At 40.4% G+C, this 25135-nt stretch overlaps 2 protein-coding genes and 3 non-coding genes across 6 annotated transcripts; 3 read left to right on the top strand and 2 right to left on the bottom strand.

The window, feature by feature from the left end:
- Positions 1-398: 398 nt before the first annotated feature.
- On the bottom strand, positions 399-6090 carry hs6st2 (heparan sulfate 6-O-sulfotransferase 2). Of its 2 annotated transcripts, none has more exons than XM_084949248.1 (2): positions 3904-6090; positions 399-1792 (listed from the first exon to the last, which is right to left on the bottom strand). In XM_084949248.1, the coding sequence occupies exons 1-2, from the start codon at positions 4479-4481 to the stop codon at positions 967-969; spliced, it is 1404 nt and encodes a 467-aa protein (XP_084805374.1). In that variant the 5' UTR covers positions 4482-6090; the 3' UTR covers positions 399-966. The 2 variants fall into 2 exon arrangements, with proteins under 2 accessions (XP_084805374.1, XP_084805370.1); XM_084949244.1 differs by having other exon boundaries at positions 399-1795; positions 3904-6081.
- A 2350-nt stretch (positions 6091-8440) lies between these two features.
- trnaf-gaa (transfer RNA phenylalanine (anticodon GAA)) lies at positions 8441-8513 on the top strand. The gene has a single exon. It is a non-coding gene; the product is annotated as a tRNA-Phe (tRNA).
- A 1346-nt stretch (positions 8514-9859) lies between these two features.
- Positions 9860-9932, top strand: trnaf-gaa (transfer RNA phenylalanine (anticodon GAA)). The gene has a single exon. It is a non-coding gene; the product is annotated as a tRNA-Phe (tRNA).
- An 834-nt stretch (positions 9933-10766) lies between these two features.
- Positions 10767-10839, bottom strand: trnaf-gaa (transfer RNA phenylalanine (anticodon GAA)). Its single transcript has one exon. It is a non-coding gene; the product is annotated as a tRNA-Phe (tRNA).
- A 6128-nt stretch (positions 10840-16967) lies between these two features.
- On the top strand, positions 16968-23705 carry LOC146392533 (transmembrane protein 179). The gene is made up of 4 exons (XM_084949256.1): positions 16968-17461; positions 19104-19241; positions 19476-19554; positions 21377-23705. Exons 1-4 carry the CDS (start codon positions 17139-17141, stop codon positions 21566-21568), a joined length of 732 nt encoding a protein of 243 aa, XP_084805382.1. The 5' UTR covers positions 16968-17138; the 3' UTR covers positions 21569-23705.
- The last annotated feature ends 1430 nt before the right edge of the window (positions 23706-25135 follow it).

Raw genomic sequence — 25135 nt, 5'->3', positions numbered from 1 at the left:
TTCCTGTCAACAACCTTATACATTTCTAAAAGTTACTAGTATTAAATCAAAGAGTAGCCAATAACTTTTTACAATCTGGTAAACTCCAAATAATAATTTTCCATTTGCTGTGCTAAACATTTATTTAATATTTTATACACATCAAATTTTCCGAGGTGTTTTTAAAGATGATCTTAATACTACCCAACCGAATTCAAGAAAAAGCTAATACCTCCGTGAGTATCAGGAAGTTGCTGTTTCATTAAAGTTGCTTCAGCGCTCCCTGCTGGTTTTTCAAAGGTCTGCACGTGTAACACAAAAGCGTGCACTCTTTTGTGTTACATTCGCAGACAAAAGGATATCAGCGAGGAAAAAGGAGACATCTCCATTTGGGAAGAACAGAAGAGCAATTCAGCAGATGCAACAGCATTTGTTTTATATTAAAAACAAAAAGCAAAACAGACACATTCAGTAATTGTACAACTTTAGCAGCTAATGTTATACATTGAGGTATCTAAAAAAAAAAACTTCATTCTCATTTTCTGTTACTAAAAAGACACTTGAGATCACAGGTACATTTCGAAATGTACACACCGCAGACCAGACAATGATTTGGCAAACATATAGATTATTAATCACAAGAAACAGTGTTTGTTTTCTTAAATAGAAAAACATATTAAAGTGTACCTTTGCAACAAAGAGGAATAAAACAACAATTTGTTGTTTTAGCTACATTATATTAGGAGTTCAGGTAGGTTCAATATGTAGTGTTGAAGGTTAAGTACCATCACTGAGACCGATATAGCTTGCCTTTCTGTGAGTCCATGTGGGAAAGAAATATAATCAATATAAATAATGTGTCGTTTAAGACTGTTCAACAGGACATCTGTGGAAGGTATATGCTAAAAATAACTTGGATATATGAAAACAGACAAGGCAGAAGTTGGCACACTTAGCATTAAGACACCCCATTGCTCGTACCCATCGCTACCACTGTTCCACGTTGTCTAAATAGTCCTCTAAAGTGCTATTCTCATCCAGATCCCACCAGTCTGGGAGTGGCACTTCAGACGCCACGCTGTCCTCAGCAGGCTTTTCTCTCCGCCGCTCCTCGGTTACAACAGAGCGGCTGTTGGTGGGACGTGGCGTTTCTGTGGGCTTCAGCTGCCTCCCTTGGTTTGTTCTGAGCCCACCACGGAGCCGCCTCCTCTCCTGTTGTCGCCTCTCCCTGGCCTGCCTGCGCTCCTGCTGCCTCGCCACCTGGAAACGCTGCAGGAAAAGGTCGCGGGCGTACTCGTATAGCTCTACGTCCCATCGGTTCAGCTGGCGGATTCTGCGCTGCGTCTCTGAAGGTACCTCCACGCTGGAGGCGCGTGTGCCGTTGAGCTGCGTGAAGGGCGCGATGAACTCCAAGTTGAAGGTGCGCTCGAACAGGTACTGGGTCTTACGCTGGTACTCGGTCAGTCCAAAGAAGGCCATACCCCGCAGGTTGCGTTTGGCGCTCTCCAAAAGCACGGCCCAGCGCTCCTCCTCGCTCATGGTGGAAACGTTGTAGCAGCCAACCAGGCTGAGGTCAGCCAGCATGCGGGTCTGCCGGTTGTTGGCCAGGTTGTAGGGACAGTCCATGAACTCCTTCAGGGAGCAGCCTGACCAGTCATCTCCTGAATAGCAGCTTGGCAGCTCTGACAGCGTTGGTGAACGTCCATCACACACGTGTAATGAGGCCTTCCACGTGGCGCCGCGCTGCACGTGACGCCACTCACTCAAGTAGCGTGATACAGGGTCTCTTAAGATGGTGATATAATAATAGTTCCTGCTGGAGAGAAACAGACACAATTAGATCAGTAATAAAGTTATAACTAACAATGTTCTGATTTTTTATTTCATTTAGAGCTGAAGTATTTGATTTTACTTTTGTTCATACAGTTTTTCTCAGCTCACAGTGGGTTTGCATACAGTTTAATCAATGGGTGTGTGTTACCTTTACTCAACGGAAGCATTTTCCTGCTGTTTTATGGCTATTATGATCTAAAGTTGAACACTGACAGTATCAGAGTTTTCCTTCAGTGGAAGGTCTAAACCCGTTTGGTTGGTGCCAAAAAACTTTATCAAAACAAAACAAAAAAACTGCTTCATAATGTTTGGAGAAGGTGAGAGGAGTGAGCAGTAAAGACGATGCTGATAAATGCAAGAAACCCTCTTTAAACCTAAAGCGACCATTTATGACCCCGTTATATTTTACACAGGATACTTCTGGCTCTATGCGCTTCTATCATACCTGTGCTGTTTCCTTTATCAATGAGAGATATTTTTAAAATGTTCTACTATAATTTAGTTGTGGTTTTTAAACTTTCTTTGAGTTTTGGCATCACAGTTTCACCAGATCTTTTTGCCATACTTGGCTGGTTTATAGGGGATGAGTTACCTCAAACTCCACCTGCCTCTAAAGCTGCTAAATATTCATTCACACAGGTCAGTACGAGGGATATATTGATAATACATATAAGATTTGAGTAGAAATGCTACAAACATTAGCCACTTTTCCCTAGAAAGCAGGAAGTTTGCCCATGGCCCGTCTGTTCTGTTTCTACTTCAGGATATTTCTGAATCTAAATCTATTAGTCTTGTTTCGCTGCAAAACATTACAATACAGGGATAAGAAGTAGAAAACTAAAATAAAATCAAAGCACATAATTGACCCCTGGCAACTTTCCATTATCCCTGCCACACCAGTGAATCAGTTCCTTTAAAAACAACTCATACATCGCTTCTCAGTCACCTTCAAGTTGAAATGCATCATGCTCAGCAAGTTCTGTTTGACAACTTTAGAGCAAACATACTGACCCGTCTTTCTGTTTTTTACATTTCCATGTACTGCAGCACCATGCACTTTGCATACCTGGACTGTACAATCAATCATTGCTAAACAGAGAACAATTACAACAAATTGCTGTGGCATTACATTAATTTTTTTTAAAGTGGTGTTTAATTTACTCAAACTTTAAATACACTTTTGTTGGGATTGTTGTAAAGCAAACTCTGTTTAATGCGATAAACACTTTCCCAGAACTTTTGGACCTAACAACTCCCACACCACTTGTCACAGAAATACTGTTAAATGCCAAAATGACCAGCTTTATTGTGCAATTGTACTTATATACATTTTGACAAATATGTTATCGGTTTGACTTATTTGATTGTTTTTCGCCAAAAAGGAAAAATAATACTAATGCTTATTCAGTGGACTAGGTTCAGTTATTGTGCAAATGTACTGTTTATAAGGTTGGGGAAACCTGCAGTAAAGTGAGACTGAAGGAGCCACTTGGATATGTGACAAACCGTTTCTCCCAATGAAAATGCTACGTCCAGATGAAAAGAATCAACCTTTTGGGACAGTGTAAAAAATATCAGCTCTGTATTTACTTGGTAACATATCGATAAGAAGCTTTGCACTGTGCCACAGCACTAGCCTTCACCATAGGTGGGAAAATCACCCCCCAAAAACCCATTTTGAATCAGAAAACCTTGCATTAGGAGTTTTTTTTCCTCTTAGATATTGACCATTTAGGATTACTTGTATAGTAATCTCACTATTATAGTGAATAAACCACTAGACTGTGCAATTGGTGGAAAAACTGGACTATAGTGAATGAATACGTTTTTTCCTGCATATAATCACGAGCTCTGATTTAAAAAGTGTTAAAAAAAAAAACGTTTTTCCAACTATTTTTAAGTGGGGTTTAATTTACTCAAGCATAAAACAATATTTTGTTTACAAAGCTGACAGGAAAATGCGCAATTATCTTAAATAAAGCAACAGACAAGTTTAATTACGAAGTGATTACCCCAGAGCCCCATTAAGACTGGGGGGAAACCCCTGGTGAAAGGCACCAGCCCCCACTGAGCCCCCCTTTTTTCACCAACCTGGGCAGACTCCTCGGAGCCTCTCGGGAGTCCATGCGTGATGGGACACAGCTAGTCAGCTCAGTCCAGTCTGCGTGGAGGCCGCAGCTCCATCCGGTGGAGAAACGGGAGAAGAGCCAGGTTTCCTTTTTACCTGGACGGAAACAGGTACACTTCTTCTGACCTGCGTGACACTCGCAGGGTCTCTCTAGCTGGATATTTCTCACCAGATGTCGCCCAAAGGTCGTCCCCCCTGTCTTCTGAATGTGCAGAAACACTATGACATCGTCCCCTTTGATATTGAAGTCTACGACGCGATTTAAGTCTTCTTTGGTGAAGTTAAAACGAGGGACAAACCGGGCCATAGCGCCGTCTTCCGCAATGTACGGATCCTTCTGAAACCCGTCTGGGAGTTCGCTGTCCCCGCCCCGGGACCCAGTCGCTTTGCCGCTGTTAAACCAGGATCCCAGCCGGTGCAGCGCCTGGCACTCAGACCTGCTCGGGCACACATACTGGACCATAATTACGCCAAAGAGCATTACCATGAGCAGGACGATCAGAAGCCTGTGGTGGCTGCTGCTGCTGGATTTCTCATCCATCTTCCAGGGACGGACAGCAGACCATCACTCTGGCAGTCCGGACTCCGGTCTCAGACGGGGGTGGATCTCGGGGAGCAGCGTGTGTGTGTCCGACGGATGAAGCCAAAACAACAACAATGAGTCTGTTAGGCAGCCAGAGAGTCAGGAAATCAAAGCACGACGAGCTCAGCGTTTCTCCGCAAGATAAGCGACACCCAATGCGGCTCTCCGTTAAAGCCGCCGTGTGGTCCTTTCATGAGTTTCCATCGGCCCCATAAAGCCAACAGTTCCCTGAACACAGCCGCAAATCCACCGCGTCCAGCGCGGCCATCGATTCTTGACCTTTCTTCCCAGCAGCCACCGCGCTCAGTGTGGCAAGAACAATTACGTCACCCAGCAACGTCCCAATCAAGAGCCACGACAGGGTCTGCGCCTCTAAAAGCCACTAAATGACCTCCCACAATTCGATGCCTGAACGGGTTTCCCGACCATGGAAAGCATTATGAGCACTGTTCCCTCTAAACTGCGTGCGTGCGCAATCGCGCACTGCTGACACGGTCTACGTACAAAGAATTCCAACCTGAATTCAAATTAAAATATACACATAACAATTCATTCTGTGCTGTTTTGCAGTGTGAGTCAGTGAGTGACAGGTGACTGGCGGCTCCAGCCAATGATAAGATTCACATTCGTATATACGCAGCTAATCAACGTTGTTGACAGGTTATGACACCGGTTTTAGGTAGCAAAGCGGAAGACACACTAATGACAACTCGTACAACCACTGGAAATGTGAGTAGGGAAGTCGAAAAATTTAAGGTAAAGTTTAGGGTCTCTGTCAGATTTTTGCACAACTAGTGTCATTTATTTACAATTTTAATTTGTGGATACTGATCAATAAATACTGTCACTAGTTTATGAGTAGTAGAAATACAAATAATTGTGTCATTATCAGAGATGGGAATAACGGCCGTTACTTTTTTTCAGTAACTAGTAATCTGAATAATTACCATTTCAATCATTACAACGCTGTTTTATATTGTTATTATTGTATTACATTGTTGCTTTTTAATGCCATTTTTATATTGTTAAGCACTTTATATTTATATTGTTAAGCACGGCTATTTGAAATGTGCTATATAAATAAATTTGACTTTGACCTTGACCTTGTTACAAACAAGAAAATGCGGTGTGGACTCGTTACTATGTTTCAATGCACAGACGGTTGAACCTGTCTTCAGCTTGGAGCTAGGAGGGGGAGACAATCGCACATGTGCTGCTGATTAGCTGAGGAAGAATAAAGTAGTCATGACCAAATTAAGATGACATAGCAAAAAGATGTTATGTCAACAGAAGACAACCCCGATTTCCATTTTTGTCTTAAAGTGTGGACTTCAAACTATATACCAGTTTTTAAATTGTGTTGATTGGCCATGTAAAACCAGAGTTATGATTAAAAAAACATATGTGATGTTTATTCCTGAACACTATCCTTGTTTATATTTACTGCGGGAAGAAACTGTAAAAACTGTGTTTTCTAAGGAAAGCGCTCGAAAGCACTCTCCGCTTGTGAGCAAAGACAAAAACCAAAAAACCTCCACCCTTTCCTATTGGTGGAAAAATGTACCATGTTGACAAATCAACAAATGATATGGCAACATGGCATTTGGTTGTTTAGGAAGAAGGGGACGTTGTAGGAGTGACTGCGGTGGGAGATGTGAGAGATTTGTGGCGTTAAGCGTGTTTGGAGTCGAAAGTTAGTGTGTTGCGTTGTGTAATTAGTGTGTAGTGTAGTCGATAGTTTTGTGTGTGTAAATAATTTGTGTGGCATCTTATTTGATACGGACTGTAGCAAATTGGTACAGTTCAAGTTATTTTTACTTCCAATAGTGTTAACCTACTACACAGGTCATGAGCAAGATTTTTTACATTTTTCATTGTAAGTGGGATAAAGCACTTAATTAAAAGGATTCTAAAAGAAATGTAAATACTGTAATTAGATTCTTTTAATAAACATGTAACTTAGATGAATTCGATGCTGCCGTGACCAGAGTGCACACGTCTGCTGTTGTGCACAGTGGTCCAAGGGACCGCTCAGGGGGTTTGTGTGTTTGCTCAGACACATGAAAAATTAGAGGGAACATTGGTTATGAGGTCAAAGAAAACTTAGAAAAAAGATTATTATTATTATTTATTTGCATTCTTATGTACATACAAATCTCTTGGGTGTTGCACAATGTAGGACTTAAAATAAATAAATTCCTTTTTTGTTTGCTTGTTTTTTGTTTTTGCTGATGTCTTTAAGTCAAAATTTCAGGTTAGCATCTCAAAATTTCAGCTTTATAACATGCCTGGTACAGAAAACAGATTGGTTTCTAATTTCACTTTTTTGGTTTGTTTGCTTTTAAAAAAATAAAATAAAATAAGCGAACAAACTGAGAATTACAGTAGTAAAAATTACATTGTTATTTTAGAAAGTGGAGCAGCCAGTTCAATTTAAGGTTTAACAGATTTTATTAGCTCTTTAATCTAATGCTCTCCCAAGAAAAAAACACAACTGACGAACTGGTCCACATCACATAAACGTTAATTAGAACTGTGCTGTTTTTCATTTCCACAACTTCTGGATATATTTAAAGTTTCAAGGACATGACCATATTAAGGAAATCCTCTCTCACTGACATCATACAAAGGCAACTACAAAAAAACTGAAACGGAGCATTTACACATTTAGAGGTTTAGACCTAATTTTGGGAAATGTTGTTGAAACTTGCAGAAACCTTTATAGAGGCATAAGTTGTTTACGTATGTAATTAAAGAAAGCTTGTCTTCTTATTTAACTACAGTGGGTTTTCTGGGAGATGACCACAGAGTTTTTAGGGTAGGGTATTTAAAAACAGATCACATTTTTCTTACATTTGCACAAGTAGAGGTAAACAACTTTTGAAGCAGATGTGCCTGTGCAAGTCAGACTTTTTCTTTTTGCAATTTAAAAGGAACCATTGTGAATTAAGGTCACAGTTATTAAATAGTTATTATAATAGGTTTGTGTTGGCTGTTTTCATCTTCCTTTAGCTCTCTGAGGACACGATAAATGTACCATAATTGGCGATCTATTAAATCACTTCAATGACTACATTTAAAATATATCAAGAAAGACAAAACAACTCACAAAATAAGCCATAAAACCACCACAAAAGTACTAAAACTAACAGTCAGTTCTTTCCATCTTTGCACTCTCCCCACCTTTACTGCACATCGGCACATAAATAAAACTGCAAAGTACTAATACACAAATATATTGCCTAATATAACTAATATATTGATGTCTTTATTTTCCTGGCACAAAGAGGAAAAAAACCCCCAAACAAATAAATCATCAAAATAATATCAGTGGTGTTCACTATCATGTCATTTTAAACAACGTTGGTATCAGGCTGCAGTTTATCAGTCAGTGCATTCCTGTCTGACAAACTGGTAAACACTGGTTTCAGTGTCCATTATGTTTGCTTCTATAGAACCACATGCTGCATGTGACTTGCTTCACCCTGTCATGTGACTCATTGACATCACCTCATGTAAGATGCCTGCTCATAATGACCTACGCCATTTTTGAAGGGACAACTACCACTAGGGGTCAAATACCTGGGACTCTACACCTTTTTGGTTTTACAACTGAAGAAGCTTCTTGGATGAGAGGTGAAATGTCTTCAAGAAACTTCAACAAGTCCAGTTGCTTTATTTATAACCTCCTTAGACTACCATCACCTCGATGACCAAGAACCCACACAGACACAGTCTGACACCAAACTATATCCTCCAAGATGCTTGGCCCCATAGAGGCATTTAAACTGAACATAAAGAAGAAAGGTGATTGGAAGTGGCATGTTCTTGATGCCAGACATGCTGGTCTGACTGCTGTTTGATCACCAGCTAATAATATTTAGCATTAGTGGCACCACCTTTCATTGCACAGTGTAGCCGAAATAGCTCAGTTGGGAGAGCGTCAGACTGAAGATCTGAAGGTCCCTGGTTCGATCCCGGGTTTCGGCAATATGTTTGCTTTATCTTGAGGTGTTGTGAAGGTGATGATTGTCATGCAGATTTTACATGAAATTCTGCAACCATCTGACACCAAACTCTGTCCTCCAAGATGACAATGCTTTCCCCCACACAGGCTGTTTAACTTCAAATGTTCAAGGTCATGCTTGTGCTGGTGATTTTTAAAAGTTTTTTTGTGGGCTAATATGACTGAAGTCAAGCGAGACTGAAGAAGTCACTTGGATGAGTGACGAAACATTTCTCCCACTGAAAACACTACGTCCAGAGGAACAGAATCAACTTTTTGGGATGTCCTCACCTGAATCAAGAAATTTGAGACACTGAATCAAAGATGTCAGTCCAATATTTTTTAACCTTGTCACAAAAAACAAAACTATGGCTTAACTTATCTTTAGCTAGGGAGCATTTCAAACAGATAGGAGAGACCTCAGGGTATAATTTATTTAACTTTTCTCTTGAGAAGTGTAGACGATATAGAGATTTGAATTAAGTTAAGCACTGTCTTGCATTTATGGATTCTCCAAACCTTCTTCCCATTGAATATTAGTGATTGTAATACCTAACTCCTCTTCCCATTTAGACTTGATAAAGAACAAGTTCACAGGGCTCATTGACATTAGACTCTGATAGATGCAAGAAATACATTTCTCACTAAAAGGTGAAAGTTGGAGACATTTATCAAGAAAGGAATTGTTAAGACTCTCAAAGCTCTGTACGTATTTACTGACATAGTCTCTTATCTGCTGGTGTCTGAAAGTCTCTCCCTGGTAGTTTGTATATCTCTTGTAACTGCTTGATAGCGGCAAAGACACCCTCCCAGTATAGATTACTGATTGTACAAAGTCCTACCTGTTTCCAAAGTCAAAATGTAGTGTCTAAAATAGATGGTTTAAAAGATGGATAGCCTGCAATGGGCATAAAGGATAAGACTTCAAATTAAAATGTAGTTTAATCTGCTCAACAATACATATGGTGCTGTGTATCACCACATTGCCGTCATACATAGACTTATCAGTGGGCAAGAGAGACACCGGTATAACTCCTATACAATAATGCTGACAAGCTTCCTGCTCCAGTTGCAACCATGTAGGGGGATTAACACTGTCAGTTAGCCGGTATGTCATGAATTTTATATGTGAAGCCCAGTAATAGAACAATATTTTTTTTATTTATCTCTGTACAGCACTTTGGCCAACATTTTGTTGTTATTAAATGTGCTATATAAATAAAGTAAAGTAAAGTGTGTTTTATTGTCCCACACAAGCATGACTGATTGGCTTGGTTGATTGCAATCTTATCTCTGATTGGAGTGTGTGGCACTATGAGCACAGATTGTGGCCGAAATAGCTCAGTTGGGAGAGCGTCAGACTGAAGATCTGAAGGTCCCTGGTTCAATCCCGGGTTTCGGCAATTGTTAATGTTTACGTGAACCCTCAAATACTCCTTAGCAATGTGAGGTTCATTATCAGTGTTCCCTTTAACCCACTTTATCAAGCTGGTACGTGAGTATGAGCAAACAGCACATAAGAAGGCTCGTCTAGCACAGCATGAAAACACTAAGACCAGGCAACAAATGTACTTTGACCTACTTGTTGTGTGTTGGAAACACCGTGGACGGAAGTTTCTGCCTCTCTCAGTAATGCAAAGGTGCCAACATCCAACATCAGTATGGAGGAGAGGAAGGCACTCATATCACTTAGTAATGACAACACTATTATCATTCTTCTGGCAGTTGAAGGTAGGTGCATGGTTTTGCTAAACCAGAAAGACTATCATGAGAAAATGATATCACTGCTCAGTGACAAAAATATTTATGAGCCCAGAAAGCGGTTACAGGAAGAGGGTTATAGATTGTCTGAAGTAGTTAGAAAAAAAAATACTACACTAGACCTACACCAAGTCTCCCAACTTAGCTATTTGGGCAGGGTACTACTATTATGCTCGTGTCACCTAATAGTACCTTAGTGGATTTGCAATAACCGTGACCTCAAGGTACTTTAATAAGGTAAAGACCTAGAATATCAGAGAGAAACCCGATCATCAGACGACGCTTTATGTGCAATCCCAGTATAAAAGCATCTTTTAAGCAGAAATGTCACCAAAGCCTTTTCCAGTGTCCTCAATTTTCAACAGCTAGAAGTTTGTTAGTTCTTTTCTATGAATTCAGCTGCCTAAGGATTTCTGCCACACCTGTGTTGTGTTATATGCCAAGCAGTAATTTAGGGTCAACATAAATGAAACCATTGCCGAAACCCGGGATTGAACCAGGGACCTTCAGATCTTCAGTCTGACGCTCTCCCAACTGAGCTATTTCGGCTTTACACAGATATAAGTAGTGCAAGTGACAGTGAGATTTCCATCAGTAATGGGGGCCATTTAAAAGCTGATCTGTACCTTAAAACAATGCATACCGTTCATTATTTAAGGTTTGACTCTCAACATCCACTGGAGCACAAACTGGGTGTCATCACAAACTGGGTGTTCGCGCTAAAATATAGAGCGAACACCATCCCCACAGACACAGCGGCCAGGGAAGCAGAAGAACATCACATCAAGAAGGCCCTGAACAAATGTGGTTATCCCAACTGGACGTTTGTCAAAGCTGGGAAGGCACCTAGAAAATGCTCCAAGGGATCCAGGACAGCCTGAGCGAAAACCTTTAGTGATCCTTTATGTGTCAGGAGAATCGGAAAAGGGCAAGATGCATTTTCTCTTAACACTGCATCTCTGTGTGGCTTTCAAACCCCAAACCCCATGTTGTGCCAAAAATTGGTCCACCTCAACGATCAGGTCCCTCAGCACAAACAGATTAATATAGTGTTAAGTGCCAGGAGGATTACTTTTATTTATACATCAGAGAAACCAAACAACCTCTGGCTACGCATCTGGCACAACACAGAAGAGCTAACTCTTCAGGCCAGGACACCTATGGGCCAGTGGCCACTCTTTCAATGATGAGGATGTACACACTAACCCTAACCCCAAACCTGGACAGGGAGGACTGCTGGTTTGAAAATGGTACTCATGGCAATTGAAACAATGGTCATTAATAAATGGTCTTTTATCAGTGGTTGTGGATCATGGTCATGGCAATTTAGATATTAATGATGCAGCCCATTGTTCGCCAGTGGTGTAAGCTTCAGTCATTATGCAAATGTACAGTTTATAAGGGTGGGGAAACTTGCAGGGAGCTGAGACTGAAGAAGTCACTTGGATGAGAGATGAAACGTTTCTCCCAGTGAAAACGCTACGTGTGCAATGTGCAATCACAGTATAAAGGTAAACATTGTTTTTAAAGCAGAAATATCACCAAAGGCTTTTGCGGTGTCCTGACATTCCAACTGCTAAATGCTAAGAAATGGTTTGTTTTTCTCATATTAATTCAGCTGTCCAACGTTTTCTTCCATAACAGGAATGTTTGCGTTATGTGCCAAGCAGTAACTGGGGGTGCACATAAATACTGCCGTCTGCCAAAACCCAGGAATGAACCAAGGACCTTCAGATCTTCAGTCAGACGCGCTCTCAACTGAGCTATTTCGGCTATGCCATATCAGTGATGGCAGTTCCATCGACTCCAATCAAAGATCCTATTAGCCTGTGATAAGATGGCTAATAGGAAAAAGCAGTCATACCAGCAAGTCTGACATCAGGAACATGCCATGTTCAATCACCTTTCTTCCTGATGTTCAATTTAAAGTTCCGTAGCCTCTCTGTGGCCAAGCATTGTCATCTTAGCGGGTATAGTTTCATGTCAGACTGTGTCTGTGTAGTTGTTAGCGATCCAGGTGATGGTAGCTTGTAAAGAAAGCAACTGGACTTGTTGAAAATTTTTTGAGGGACATTTCACCTCTCATCCAAGAAGCTTCTTCAGTTGTAAAACCAAGAGGTGGACATTTAACCCCCAGGTAAATGGCCTGTAGTTGTATAGCGCTTTACACTACATTCAGTCATCTACCCATTCACACACAGGTGATAGCAAGCTACATTATAGCCACAGCTGTCCTGGGGCACACTGACACCAGCGGGCCCTCTGACCACCACCAGTAGGCAACGGGTGAAGTGGCTTGCCCAAGGACACAACAACTAAGACTGTCCAAGGCGGGGCTCAAACCGGCAACCTTCCAATTACAAGACAACCTGCCAACTCTTGAGCCACAATTGCCCCACAAGAGCCCCTATTGAACCCCAAGTGCTAGATGTCCTTAAGAGAGTCGCTGATCCACTATTGATCATGTGCCTCACCACACGAGCCAAGGTGTGAAAAGAAGGCGTGGGTCATTATGAGCAGATGTTTCGGGTGGCTTACAACTGTCTGCACCTACAATGCAGTTTTGAAATCCTTTCCTAGGCGCATGGACCCCCACTGGCGTCTTGGATGACGTGATCTCAATGAGACACATGATAGGGTGAAGCAAGGTTTGCTGCTCTCCCAACTGAGCTATTTCAGCAGCAAAGCATCAGGCACAGAACATGTAGGCTGGATAAAGAAGTCACATCCAGCATGTTGGTCTATAGAAGCAAACATAAAGGGCACTGAAACCAGTGCTTACAGCAGGAATGCACTGACTGACAAATTGCAGCCTGATACCACCATTGTTTAAAACCACATGAGAGTAAACACCACTGATATTCCTTTGATGATTTATTTATTATATTATATTATATTATATTATATTATATTATATTATATTATATTATATTATATTATATTATATTATAATTAGTTATATTAGGCAATATACTAGTGCATTTGCGGTTTACAGTTTCAATTATGGGCTGATGTGCAGTAAAAGTTGGAAGAGTGCAAGAATTAAGTTTTAGTCTTCTTTATTGTTTTTAGGTGTTCTTGTAGTCATTAAATTGACAACAACAAAATCTAATATGTGTTACCCCTGCCTTTTCTTTGTAGATTCTCTCAGTTGTTTTTGGTTCTGCTTTAATCTTCTGCTCTTAGTTGGTGTGAAACTGAAGCCTCCTCGACATAACTTGAGCTAATTTTAGGAAAATATGCTTTGGTTTATCAGCGATCTGAGGCAGCGGGGCTTGTACAGAGGAGAGGAATGTCACCGGCCCCACCCCACATTCCCCTCTGCCAGACTGAAGCATCCAGTTTGGACCCCTGTGGGGGCATTTAAAAGACGTGTAAGATACAGTGAATCCCTCTCTAAACCCACAACACCGCTGCTGTCTTATCTCACCAGCTTCTTTAAGCGCAGTAAATTGCATTCCTGTGGTGTTTGCAATGAAATCGGCATGACTTACTTCCAACACTGAAAAACATTCATCTCCCTTGAGCTAATTAGCCTTACATAATCACTCAGCAGGAGCTACAGAAAGCAAAAATAAAAACTCCAAATTTACAAGTATAAAGTAAAGTTCAAAGACGATTTACATCGTCACACATGTGGTGTTATTTAATGAGGATTTCTGCGCAGAGCCCGAAATATCCGCCGATGAGCTCATCGATCACACATCTGACAGATAAACCATAAAGATCATTCCCTCTGCAGGGTGATCGTTACAGCCTCTTACTCGCCATCTGATTTAAAGGGATCAAACGGATGACGTCACCCCTTTTCGTCACTGATCCACAAATTTGCAGATCGTTTATCCGTTAGATGTCTCACTCCTGTTGCCAAATCGACTGTGGCTGCTGCTTTTTGAACCTTTGTGTTATAATAATTAGATCAAGGCTGCCTATTGATCAGTAATCTGAGAAAATGACTAATCCAGTTTACCGCACTATGTTATTACTGAGACACTTTAATGTCATTAGATATCTGTTGTGCCGTTTGAATACATAAAGAAAGCCAAGCTAAAGTCTTTTTATGATATAATAAAAATATGTATTTAAATTGTGCTTGTTTTGCTTTTATTCTTTTTATTCTTTTATTTTTACTTGTTTCATTTAATTTAAGTCATGTACATTCTATTTATTTACCCCATTTGTTATAGGTTTTGTTTAATAATACTGGTATTAAAGAAATCCCCCACCTATAAAGGATAAATAATTTGTCTGTTAGCCACAATAAACAATAAATCCCCCAGGAGTCAAGATTTTATTAGTGCTGTTTTTGATTTTAAAATTGTTGTTGTTGTTTGTTTGTTTGTTTTCAAATTCTGGTTCATATTGGTTCATATATTGGTCACACAATTTTACTTTTATCTCATTATAGTAATCTGCAGCCAAAATGATCAACTTTGTCAGTCTGTTTTTTTGTGGATTCAGGCTTTTAGATGCCATTAAATATAAAGAGAGCAAGAAGCCACCGATTTCTCCTTTCTTTGCATAATGTAAAAAAACAAACAAAGACACAAACAAAAAAACTACAAATGCATTGTGCACAAGCATACACATAATGGGTGAATCATCTCTCTTAAGATTTAGATATCAGGATCACATTGAATGAGATTACCATGTTACACGAGGTTAACTACAAATCAATTACTGCAGTGAATGACAACTTAAAACAATGCATTTCCTGAATAAAATGCAGTGTGAATGCTGATATGTGATCATTTCTTTTAGCTGAAATCCTGTAATTGCTGAAATATTTAACTGAAATACACCGAATCATTCACCTATAAGTCAAAGTGCAGACAGACGCTCACAGAGCAGTGAGTTACTGTGACACCTACGGACCGTCCACCTCACACCTTTAAGTCTGTTTGTGATGAAGTCTAAGTGCTGAGAGAAATCCTCTGTTTTGTTTTCTTTTCAAGGCTTTGGGAGTTTGAATTGAAGGATTTTGAAAAGAAGCCAATCCTCTTTTGACACTGGTAAGACTAGAAAACTCACAAGACTTGTAGTAATTTGGAGATTTCTTTTTTCATTATGTTCACATAATATCTTAAAAAATCTGCAACGTAAATGACTTTTCTGTTTCAGGTGTGGGCAGTGAATGTCATTAATAAAAGGAGGGACATAGAGTTTCAAGCCCAGATGCTCCTTAAACTGCCAAATCTCCTAAATTTCAGTGAGTCACATCTGACATACAATTGTTGACAGTCCAGCTACAGTCTTTCAATATATATGTTTAAAAGATCATTCTCATAACTTTATTCATAGAACACCCAGCAGGTAGAGCATAGCTTCAAACTGCTCACCGCACAGGATGTGGTGATAGAGGCAGTTCCCCACATCCTGCAGGGCTTCTGGGAGCTTCCTCCTCGCCTCTTCTTAAACATGGCCTAAGCATACTGTATGAGCATACTCTCCACCAGTGTCACAAAGGCCACTTTGGATCGAGTCTCCAAAACTATCACAGCAATGGAAAGCCGGGCAGTCTTCTCTCACTCCATCAGAGATCAGATCATGGCCCAGAGCATCCTGAGGGAGATCAGAGAGAAATATTCACCAGAAATTCTGCTCACTAACGTTGCAAACTTTACACCAGTGATGCTCACTACAATTGCCGATGTAGCAAAGAACCACATTTTCTAGATCTTTAAAACCCCTTCTGAAACTCCACCAATGCCTGACATTCTTCCCAATGAAGTTTTAAAGTTTGAATGGTGTCTGTTGGTTCACTTATGTAGAAGTAGTTAGAGTTGAAAGAGGAGTACGTTGAATGAGAATTTGAAGAGTCTCCCCATTGAAATATTTTATAAATTTCCCCTGAATAAAGTTGACAATTTAAAAAAAAGAAGAAGAAGAAGTTATAAATAACAAAAATAGAAGCACACATGTCTAAAAGATGAGAACTCTAATGGTGCTTGAATGTTTTTCTAAGTTGAAGGAGATAACCCGCAAAAAATGAACTGAATAAAAATAGCGTCTCAATACAAGCATTCACACTAATTATTCAAATTTCTCTGGGTTAGTTCATGTGAGCCAAAAGCTCAAGTCTAAACACAGTTTGTGACAATTTTTTCTACTTTTGGCTATATAATATGATATGGATATGATTGTGTTAGAGGCAGACAGGCAATCATAAAAAAGTTGGTTTAAAGGGAGGGTGACCTTAAATCAAGGATAGGAGCTATGTCAAACAGTGAGTCATGCAAAGCAGAGTTCAAGAATAGAAACATGGAGGTGGAAATGATAATAATGTGTGCCTCCTTATTTCTGATCATTTTATTTTGTGTAATTGTTTAAATACCCGTCATGTCTAGTAGATCGTGCGAGAATCCGAATCAGTAGTTAAATGCACCGTTTCGCCAAACATCTTTGCTTTTCCGGGACGAGCTCTATATACTCTCTATAGCTATTTAGGTTTCTATTGACTTCTGTTATGAACAAGTGCGTGTGTAAAATGGCGAAGCGGAATTGACAGGCAGAAAGAATAAAGAAAAAAAAGTAGTTTGTTTTGATAAGAAAGAACAGCAGCAGCTTTGCATTCAGTGTTTGTGCTGAAATGCAGGCATGATTACAGCGATGCGTTTTCTCTTGCTTGGTTCCTGGATTTTTTGGCGGAGTGAGCCCTCTGTGTGTCCCCCTCCTCTCTGGCAGTACGTGCGGGTTGTGTAACGGTGGGAGAGACGGCTCGGTCCCCGCCCTGCTCCTTTAAATACACGTAACGGGGTCAGTACAGCAGACAGACAGTGGGATGTGCTGATATCTGCCTACTTTCAGTGTGAGTACTCTAACCGTGTATCTGGTGTTCGTGCTGCGTCATGGAGCTGGACCGGCGGCTACTGCTGGCTCACTGCACGGCTCACGCCCTCTCGGTAGCGGCGGGCTTGCTGGTGGTGGTCCCGATGGCTCTGAACGGTTCCGCTTTCAAAGGCCGCTGCGCCCTCTTTTCCAGTGGATACTGGAGGACGGATGAGCGGGTGGAGCCGACGGGCACGACAGGAGTCGTGGATCACCTGGTGGTGCAACAGTGGGGGCCGCCGGCAGCCTGCCAGTTCGCCACTTTTGTGGGCATTTTCACGGTGCTGTACGGAGCTGCGCAGGGCTGGAGGTGCCTCTTCTATCTGCATGGACAACATGACGAGTGAGTCTCCCTGCAGCACACACCCACCCCTCCATACGTCTCAAAACACAGAGAAGGGCGGGTACAACACTACTGACCTACATTTGGTTATGTTCTGCAGAAAGATAATGCTGCATGGTGCCACAGTAGTCCGGTGGTACTTGGAGATCCTGCAAACGCATTAAAATAGATGAAGGCATACATAAACGGATGCATGCAGAAACGGACGCAGTCATGTGGTGTGGATGATCAGTCAGTGTATCCACCAGCACAGAAGGCTGTCGGCCATGTTAAGGAGAGGAGAAAATGTTCTGAATATATCTGCATCCTTTATTCTAGTGATTTTTTTTGACTCCCCTCCCCTCAAAAAAAAAAACAAAAAACAAAAAAAGCATGCTAAATGTTAGTGTAAAGAAACAGGAGAAGAAAGAAACACTTTGAGAGCTCTTAAGAATAACGAGTTTACTTCAACAACAACAACAACAACAGTATTTTAGGTCTTTATGAATCAGCTTGCCTACATGTGAAAAAAATTCTCAACGTTTCATTATAGAAATGCTGGTACTGCCTCTCCACACCGGGAGCATCACCTACATTAAGTCGAAGGAAAAAAAATAAACAAGGTCTCAGCTGCAGCTTTCACACTTTTCATCAGGTGGGCCAAAGTGGACCTTCTGCCGGCCGGTTCTGACCCCCGAGGTGCGGGTTTGACACACCTCTGAGTCATGCTCAGGCCCCTGATGTCAACCAGCTGCTGGGCCTTTCTAAACCAAACCTGTGGGTCACATGACCTACAAAAACAAACTGCAGTTATCACAGTAGTCATAGCAGGGGTGTCAAACATAAGGCCCGTGGGTGGTATTTGGCCAGGCAGAGACTCCAGTATGGCCCTCTGGACAGCTTTGCATAATGTGAAGTTTGGCATAAATTTTGGACATTTAGCTTTGTTTTCATACGTTTTCTAGCTTTCCCCAATGATAAAGGCCTAGCCCCTGGGTTACTAGACCAGTGTGAATAAGTAATAAACAATTCAATTTTATTAAATTTAATTTTACAGTGGATCCACAGTAAAGGAAAATGGACAAGGAGCTAACAGAACTACACATTTATTTCTTCCGATTTAAGTTCAGAGAGTTTTGCTAACATTGTTCTGTTGCAAAACAGCTGCAAACCACCACAATACCACCGTATTTTACTGTTGGTATGATGTTCCTTTTCTGAAATGCTGTGTTACTTTTAAGGCAGATGTAATTTTAAGACTACTGAAAGAGAGTTAAGGTTGTCCTGGTTGACTTACAAGCTTGTTCAGATTGTATGGTTTTTGGCTTATATACTGTATTTCCATGTATGTTTACCGATGTTTCCATAAAAGCTTTATCCATTTCCCAGTTTACTTGTACAATGTAAAGCGATGAGGGGTGTTTCAAGACTTTTGTGCAGTACTGTATATACTGTAACAGCAGCCTGTGCTGTGTGGTTCGTCTGTATCTGTTGAGGAAATCTGTAGAAATAAAAACATTATTGTGATAACTGAAGCAGCAGAAAGAGGGGATGTAGCTGCATTTGATATTATAAATTAATCGTGCATTTGCTCCAACGTCAGCCTTAAGCCTCAGCTCTCTGTGTGTCTGATGGCCATCTCTCTCTCTCTGTTTCTGCCCAGCACTCTGTTTTCATCCTTCCTCACAGTCCTGCTGAGCGTGTGCGTGTTCTTCCTGTCTGGAGGAGCCAGTGTCATCTTGTCACTAGGACTCAGCTCCTGGTGTGACGTTGTGACAGAAAATGACACACAGCCATTCAGGTACATCTAACACAGACTCCCCTTTGGTGTTGTGGATGGATGCCTGCTCAGTTTGACATCGAGAGGCCTGCACATTTCCAGACTTTTCTTTTGTTGCTCAATGTGTGATTTAAAAAGAAAATGATTCAGGGTTGATGTTAAAATGTGTGTTTTAAAGCGTGTGTGTGGCTGTCATCTTGTTTGAGCGTATCTGGAGGTCCTTTTCTCATCTATTCTTGTTTGTTTTGAATTCAGCTGTGCAGAGTCCCAGTCTGTGCCGCTTTACCTGGACGTGGACACTTCATCTTTCTTCACAGAGCTCAGTCTGGCGCAGGTAGGAATGCTCAAATACAAGCAAACCCAAAATGTTGCGCACACCAGAACGCAAAAGTGACACCGACTTCCTCCCAGGCCTCTGAAACAAGAGCTTCACAGTTCGGCTGTCTGCTTTTCTGAAAGGCTGCAGGAGGTAGAGCACGATGAAGAAAAAAGAAAATAATTATTTAACAGTTCAGACGGACAACTTAAGTAACATTAAAATGATCACAACAAGCTAATTAGACATCTCAAATTATAGAACAGGGGTGTCAAACATAAGGCCAAGGGGACTGAATCAGCCTGGCAAAGAGTCTAATCTGACCCCACTGGCCAAATTAACTGTATTTTCAGTAATATAAGCAGTAGTATTTACAGATTTATCCCCATTTTGTGCTTAAATACAGGATGTTTTGTATGTAAACATTGTTCCTGATCACATCACTGTAGTCACTCATTTCAGGGGTTTTTTCAACCCTTCTGTCTGATTCGGTGTAAGCTGCAGTGATGTTGTGTGAGCTGTTTCTAATGGCAACAGATCTTTTGTCGCAGATTTGATATTTTAGGAAAGCAGACACGTGAAACAGGAAAGCAGGTTTACTCTGTCAGAAGAAACCACTTTTGTTCGGCATCATGTTCGTCTGAAGCTTGTCTGTTTTGCAGATTTATCCAGGAATTAAAAGCATGCATTTAGGAGTTTCTTTGATGTTGTCAGTGCTTTGTGTTTTTGTTACAAAACATCATTGATCGACACAAGAGCTGATGTCAGCCTCCGTTCTAGCAGCTTCTGCAGCTCCATTCAGTGTCCTGGGCAGGATTTATCTAATCTGTCTTTTGGAAACAATGAAACGAGTGTGCGAGGTTCACTCCCGCAACAAACCGACTCATATTGATGAGACACGGTGACGCTCTCGGCTACGGTCATTTTTCAGTTTTTCCAGTTCTAATCTGTCCCGTCTAAAAACGGCGTCCCTCTCATCTCTCCTGCTGTCGTCACAGTGAACTATCGACTCATCCCTGAAATCAAAAGTCTCACAGGAAGTGGTGTTTGTTAAAGGCACAGACTGTATGTTTTTACAAATTGATTTTTGGACTTCCACATTTCTGGAGCCGCATTGTTGATTTTTAGATTTCACCTGTGAATCTTTGTCCCAGAGTTTTAAATGATCGAAACAGTAGGCTGGGTCTTAACTCAGTTTTTCTACTTGTTTGTACATTTCTCTCAGCTCCGGTCCCATAGTTCCATCAATCTACCCCCAAGAATTTGCTGACAGTCTATACTGAGGTGATAACTGTTGTTTCACTGATGTATTGTTAAAAATGGCATAAAATGAGAGTGGAAGATGGACATCTGAGTGTGTGCTATATACATTAGAGGGTTACCTAGGCAACCAGAGTCTGAAGCATCCACTCACTATAAAGGTTGAATGAATTGCTTCCCCTGTGCGCGCTGCTTTAGCTCAGCCATGTTGGTCATTCGGAGGCAGAAGTGACCATTTGTGGATCACACATAAATATAAAAGTCATCTGCTGCCTTTTGGGCCCATGTTTTTGAAGCTTCCATGCTGGTGTTTTGGCCTTTGCCATGGTAGTTCTTTTGGAGCCACACGTTCCATTATAAGGATAAAAAAGATGGATTCAGCAACTGAAACAGCTGCATTTATAACCTGTAAAGATGCAAAGCACAGACACAGATATCTGCTAATTATTACTCAGTAACAGAATAATAAAACACAGGAATTTCACAAACTTCTTGGGTGCTTTCTGCATCGTTATCCCTCACTATGTGTCTGTTCAGTGTTTTTCGATACGTGACTGTAAGAATCTCTCTTCATTCTCAGGCGTCGCTGTGGCTTGTGACGGCTCTGTGGCTGGTTCACTCCATCCTGGCTTTCCTGCGGCTTTACCACTCTCACAGCCAGCACATCAGCGGGCCCTGTCTGCACCGGGAGAAGGAGATGCTGCTGGGACACAGTCCATCAGACAGCGGCTCTCCCTCGCCTCCTCCTGTGACACCCATCCTCTTAGTCTAACCCAGAGTGTGTGAGGTACTGACAGAAGAAGCCTCCAGTATTCACATTTAAAACTCAGTTTGTTCATGTCTCGATCGATGATGTCAACTCCGCGGTACGTGAGCCTGACCAAGGAATCCATCAGGTGTAATATTAATCAACCAACAAAACAACGCAGTACAGAAATGCCAAAGATACCATAGAAAGAGTTCAGGCTTAAATTAGATATGTCTGTAATGCATGTTACCTTTTTAAAAACATTGTCTGATCTGTGTTGTCCCTAAATATTAATTATCAAGTAATTTATCTTATTTAATGGCTTAATGTTATTTAACAGCTTAGTATCATCATCACTAATATCGGTGAAATCCTGCCTACTGCATTTTAAAGGTTTTTCCACAATCTTTAAAACCTCTTTTAACCACTTGGATTATTTTTTTTATTATACGACAAACAAATTCACAGGAAAAAGATGAAAGAAGAAATCCTATAATGAATTCAATAAGTACAAAATCTTTCACATATTTGAAAAGGGTCCTCAGACCTTTTGAAACACCCACTGCAGTGTCAACACCGGCAGATAAGTCTAAATTAAATCCAGTATTAAAAATAATACAAGTGATTCATAAATTTTAACAGGAACTGCACACAATGTGTTTCTGTCTGGATTCACTTTAGTGCAGACATATAGAATACAAGTCATAGTTATTTTGAGGTATTTATACTCCATCTTGTTGCCTTGCAAGATAAAAAGAAATGCACAGATGGATGTAACTGACAGTAATGCATTTTAATTTTGGCTAAACAGGCTGTTTTGAGCTTGTGATTTTGCCAGGTTTAAAGGAGAGCTGCTTTTGAGATACTATAAACTCTGACTGTAAGCTCGACATAAGCTTCCTGACCTTAGTCTCACTTCATAGTACAATCCTGAGGTGATGGGAGTGAGTCCGACTCTAAGGATCTGCTCAAACTGTGGCTGTAATGTGAGGGACTTGCTGCCCAATCATGGCTTACAAACCCTAAAATAACACGGAAAATTCTTTTTTTTTTTAGGAATTGAAAGTTTTGAAAACACGTGAACTTTATTGATTCACTGATTCATTTATGAGCATTAATATAATTTCAGTAAAAGGGATCTGCACGCTGACTGTCTTGTGATCGAAGGTTATGATTGGAGATGAAATGTGTTTGCAATGATGTCAGGGACGTTTGTACTGAAGGATTTTATAGATTCAAAATATACCATTTACTGAAGAATACAGTTGTTCTGTCAAATCCAACACTGAAGACATTTATGGGCAAAAACATTTCCTAAGTGATAAGATGGAAACATCCAGTCTTTAGGTCCACAGAGTTGGTCTGTAGTGGGACTAAACTTATCTGCCTTCAAACAAAAAGGGATTTCACAGCTGAAGCACATTATAACAACAACCAGTGTTGTTGCTTATTTTTGTCTTTTCACCGCATTTTCGTGAGTCACTGTTCATTCACATCATTGATGACACCACAAGCAGCCAGCCTGGTGTTTGTTCCAAGTACATTTACAATGCATGGTTGTTTGCGTTTCTGCAGGAGCTCGACATTTTGCACAGTCGTGTCCTCATCAGGGAGAATTCGTTGTATTGTCCTGAGTGTAATATTCGGATGCTTTCATCGTGAAGCATGTTGCGAGAGCGTGACTGAGCCACCGTGTTCGTGAAACAGGCTCACTGTGTGAGCATGACCTGAATGTTCTGTTGTGTATTGGGAAAATCTCTGCTGGCCTCTCATCTTGTGACGATTTCTGTCATGATGCTGTTTGCGTGGAGGCGGCTGCTCTCGGACCGTCAGTGAAGCAGTCAAATCCTCTCAGACGATCCACGTAGAGTTTAATTAGCAGGAAAACTCTGATTTGTGACTTTTTGAGACAGATTTATGTGGAGCCCAGTGGGGTTGATATGAAGTCGTCGTTGCACTTCTGTCAACCCGAGCAGCTGTAATGACGCGCAGACAGCAGAGTTAGAAATCTGAGGTAAAGAGGCGGCTTTGTGATGTATTAAATGTTTTTGTATGCTGAACATTGTCCTGCTTTTTACCTCTGAAAACCGTTTGTGCTCATTCATACTTGCATTTTTGCATTGTTCTTGTTTACAAATAAAAATGCATCATTACAAGAAAACCTTGCTCATTTTTGTTATTTACAAAAGCACCATCACCCTGATCACACGTCTTCTGTTTGCTTTCGTCACTTTGATATTATTGTGGTTTCAGTGTTAATTACAGTGAGTGCCAGATTGGATATCTATTAAATATTTCCTACATCATTTATTTAACTGTAAGTGTGTTGGGCTGCAGTGACCACAGCTTACATCCCATGCACAATAACAGAGAATGCAGTCTAGCAGTACAACAATCAGCCACTACTAGACACTTTATTATGTACACCCATTCAACTGCTCTTTAACACAGATATCCAGTCAGCTAATCATATGATCACGATTGCCTGCTGAAGTTTAAACTGAGCATCACAATGGGAAAGAAATTTGATTTAAGTGACTTTGAACATAGTGTGGTTGAATGATGTGACGGTCACACAACCATCTCTATAAGTTACAGAGAATGTCTATGAAATATTCATGAAAGAATGTTTTTCTTGTTTTCTTTAGACATACCAATAAATGTGTGGAAAAAAATACTATTGTCCTTGCATGTTTTCCTGACCTGCAGATATCTGAGAAAATCATTCCCACCACAGTTGTATTTCTCATGGACAACAAGAAGAATGCCTAAGCCCTTTGGTATACCTTTTTTCCATATTACAAACAGGGCTCATGCTGCAACACATAGTTTGCTTTAGGGTGTCAATAGTAACACAAAGGTAATACATTCACTTCTGAATATATTACCTTATACATATTTGTGTTACAGCTCAAGTTTATATAATGTAGTAACCACTATTAATAGAGTTAAAATTACACTGAACATCTGCTTGTGACAAATAGCCAGAGTTATATTTTTTGTATTTTGCAATTAGACTTTATTTTTATTTAGTTTTTTCTTCTTGTTCTTTAATTCAGTTCAGTTTTATGTAATTTTCAGAGAGGATTTTCTTGTTTCAGTTTATTTTTTAGTGTTTACAAGTATTCAGTTCTAGCATCGTTTTTATTAGTTTAGGTCTTTAGTTATTTTTGTATGGAGGGCATATGTTAGAGGTGATCAATGCATCATGCACCAGTTTGTTTGTTTGTTTGTTTTTTGCTTTTTTACCAAACTAACAAACTAAGGATATTTCCTTTAGTTATCTCCAAAAGTTAATTCTGTTCATCCGGATGAACAGTCAACTTGATTCAACAAGATTTACTTGCCTGGATGACTGAGGATGCATCAAGACGTTTCCTTTAGTTAGTTTTGTTGTGTGAATTGTGTTCACACAACACAATTCACAGCAAACTACCACTGAAAATAAAAAAACTATTTAAAATATTTTTAAATGAACTAATTGAAGCTAAATTGACTCGAAAACAACTATACGACTAAAAATACTTTTCAAAAATCCTGGTACGGTAGTTATGTTGATGTAGTAACATTTTCTTTCGCTAGGTGGCAGTA

Source organism: Perissodus microlepis, chromosome 2 (assembly GCF_051167445.1).
Source record: "Perissodus microlepis isolate ML-2025 ecotype Zambia chromosome 2, ASM5116744v1, whole genome shotgun sequence".
NCBI classification, from domain to species: Eukaryota; Metazoa; Chordata; class Actinopteri; order Cichliformes; family Cichlidae; genus Perissodus; species Perissodus microlepis.
This window is presented reverse-complemented; position numbering and strand designations above follow the sequence as displayed.

Bases quoted from the DNA above. Each gene is read 5' to 3' on its own strand.
- hs6st2 (XM_084949244.1), bottom strand. From the start codon at position 4,481: ATGGATGAGAAATCCAGCAGCAGCAGCCACCACAGGCTTCTGATCGTC. The intron at 1,796-3,903 runs GTTGGTGAAAAA...GTTTCTCTCCAG, and splicing joins GCTCCGAGGAGTCTGCCCAG to CAGGAACTATTATTATATCA.
- LOC146392533 (XM_084949256.1), top strand. From the start codon at position 17,139: ATGGAGCTGGACCGGCGGCTACTGCTGGCTCACTGCACGGCTCACGCC. The intron at 17,462-19,103 runs GTGAGTCTCCCT...GTTTCTGCCCAG, and splicing joins CTGCATGGACAACATGACGA to CACTCTGTTTTCATCCTTCC. The intron at 19,555-21,376 runs GTAGGAATGCTC...CTTCATTCTCAG, and splicing joins CAGAGCTCAGTCTGGCGCAG to GCGTCGCTGTGGCTTGTGAC.